Source organism: Cryptomeria japonica, unplaced genomic scaffold, assembly GCF_030272615.1.
Source record: "Cryptomeria japonica unplaced genomic scaffold, Sugi_1.0 HiC_scaffold_29, whole genome shotgun sequence".
Lineage (NCBI taxonomy): Eukaryota > Viridiplantae > Streptophyta > Pinopsida > Cupressales > Cupressaceae > Cryptomeria > Cryptomeria japonica.
In genome coordinates this window covers 418,775-421,288 of record NW_026728851.1, presented here as the reverse complement: position 1 = coordinate 421,288, position 2,514 = coordinate 418,775, and the positions used below count along the sequence as shown (strand labels likewise).

General features: G+C 36.7%; 1 protein-coding gene across 1 annotated transcript; it reads right to left on the bottom strand.

Moving 5' to 3' along the window:
• Positions 1–1,549: 1,549 nt before the first annotated feature.
• On the bottom strand, positions 1,550–2,258 carry LOC131861614 (ATP-dependent Clp protease ATP-binding subunit CLPT1, chloroplastic-like). Its single transcript, XM_059214967.1, has one exon. It carries the CDS (start codon positions 2,184–2,186, stop codon positions 1,713–1,715), a length of 474 nt encoding a protein of 157 aa, XP_059070950.1. The 5' UTR covers positions 2,187–2,258; the 3' UTR covers positions 1,550–1,712.
• Between the last annotated feature and the right edge of the window lie 256 nt (positions 2,259–2,514).

The following is a 2,514-nucleotide window of genomic DNA, read 5'->3' as shown; positions in this document are numbered from 1 at the left end:
CACATACTATGACCTGCAAACATACATACGTTCCTATATTAAGGTACTGACTGAGACAAGTAAACAAGGAGTAATATAACTCACAAATTTGGCTTCATCAATCATGCTTGTACACAAAAAATTGGAAGGATAACAAGGTTTGATTCCATCGAAAATTGCTCCAAAAGATGTTGTTTCATATATCATATCTCCAAATCTGAGTTACAGAATCTGTGCAAAAGAAAATGCTAAGGACAAGAAAAAAGTCTCTCAAAACACTATTCTTGCATAAATCTGAACTAACTACAAATGAAGTGTCTTCAGACACTAAGTACAAAAAAACCCCCAACTGATTTGGGTCGGATGCAAGAAAAGTGCCTCAAAAAGAGGAGTCTAGAAGACACCAAAGAGGGCTATAAACCTGGAAAAGTCTTCCTTAATAAATAATCAACCCAAAAGATCACCAGAAACAGCCTCAAAACACTTAACCAAGTAATAAAAGCCCCCCAAAATGGTGGAAAAGTCCAACTTCGACCCTTTACCTAAAAATGCTCCAACCTCCCTAGATTTGCTCCATTTGGTTTCAAACAACCTCATGTTCCTATAAAAACGTTCTTGTCTCCAAAAATATCTCAACTCCTTTTGAATGTTTCCCAAGTGGTTATGCGTGATCCTATATGCTCTCCTTATGTCTCCAAACTGAAAAGACTTCTTCAATGAGAGCCTTATCTCTCTTGAATTAACTCCTCCTTCAAAACTAAGTCAAAAGACTTAGTCCTTTTCTTGCATGTGGATAAACCTTTGATATTTTGAATAATAATATTCAATTACAATTTATAATTGCATTGTAATTAAATACCTTTTACAAATAAATACCAGCCTTGGACCAAAAATGAAAACAAAAATATAATAAAAGTAAAACATATTTGATATATTAATAAACATCTATTTATCAAATATGTTTGATTTTTATCATATTGAATAAAATAAAGCCCAGCGGACTTGAGGGAGAATATGAAAAATGATAAAGGATTTTTATAACCCTAAAAGTTTTGCACTCCCATCGCATTTTTCATTTTGCAAAGTGCGAACAGCGAAGAAAGTTCTGGAGGGTTTGGTGGCCGCCATTGACAAAGAGTGCTAGGCTTTCTGAGTCTTCTCTCTAAATGCAAATCTTTTTCTCTACAGGTATGCTCGCACCACATTTACCAGGAAACTTACTGTGTTCGTTTTTCACATCTTGCATACACTACACTTTGCATATATTTTACCAGAAAAATAACGTGCTGTGTCTGGTTTTTTACATTTTGCACGCACATACATTTTGCATATATTTCTCCCGAAACTTTGGAAAGTTCTGTAGCATTTTTTATAGGTGAATTCTCGACTCTAATTATTACATTGCCAAGAATTATTTTACCAGCAAATCCTCTCTTTGTTGGAATCAACCCTGAGTTTGCTGCGGCACTTTCACCAGGAATCGACAATACAAGAGCCCCAGTTCTGACATTTAATTAATTTGCAATCGCATCTGGAGCTATCTCTATATTCAAACCTGGACGGACTACCTTTCCAAATTGGATCAGCAACTGTGAATATTGGAAGAATGTTGAATTCTACTCAAGATCAAGACTACAAACCAAAATGTGCATGCATAGACCTTCCTATTCCTTGTGACCCAAAATGGATACTGTAGGGGAAAAGGAGCTTTTATTTTGTTCTCACCATTTCATTTATCTGAGAAAGTTCCTTGGCCTGCTGTTCATCAAAGCCAAAATTAGCCAGTATTTGTTGACCCGTGCAGCCTTTTGAGCCCAGCGGACTTGTAACATGTGACTAATTGTCACCTCATCGCTTTGCCCCAATTTTATCTTCTCCTCAATAGCCAAATCTAACGCCTTCTGTGCATCTTCAGATACTGGTATTTCTGCTTCAACTTTAGTATCCCATATACTAGGCAGTCCAATCAAACTTATCATTTCCTCCCGAACTTTAGAAAGAGTAAATCCATTAGCCCGTAAAAATTTGACAGTAAGACTTGTACCTTCCATCAAAATACCAATGAGAAAAGCTTTCGTACCAAGACTTGGGTAACGCACCTTGCGAGCTACCGACTCTCCTAGACAGAAAGATCTTATAGAGCTCTCTGACCATTTTGGAATTTTTCCGTTGGCGGCCCATTCTGAGTTTGCTGTAGGAAGATTCATGTAGTATAAGGCGGTATCCTTTCCACAAATGGAAGCTTAATTGCTCGAACAATACTCTTGCATCCAGAGCTGCTTGCATAAACAATTGTTGAGGATGCACTAGAACCTTCTTCTTGACAATTTACATTTTCCTTGTGTCCCAACATATGATCAGAATCACTTAATTTACAGTAAGCACTTTCTATTCTCAATGTAAACATGTCCTTATTACCATCCTTCTCAATCGCATTTGGTACCTGCCTGGTATCTGCAAGTGACTGAAGGTAAGCAGTACATGCTTTTAAATGTATAGCATTGGATTCTATTTTTTTCTTTTACATGCATAGAT

What these genes read in the sequence shown, in the direction of transcription:
- LOC131861614 (XM_059214967.1), bottom strand. Translation starts at nt 2,186, where the DNA reads ATGAATCTTCCTACAGCAAACTCAGAATGGGCCGCCAACGGAAAAATT.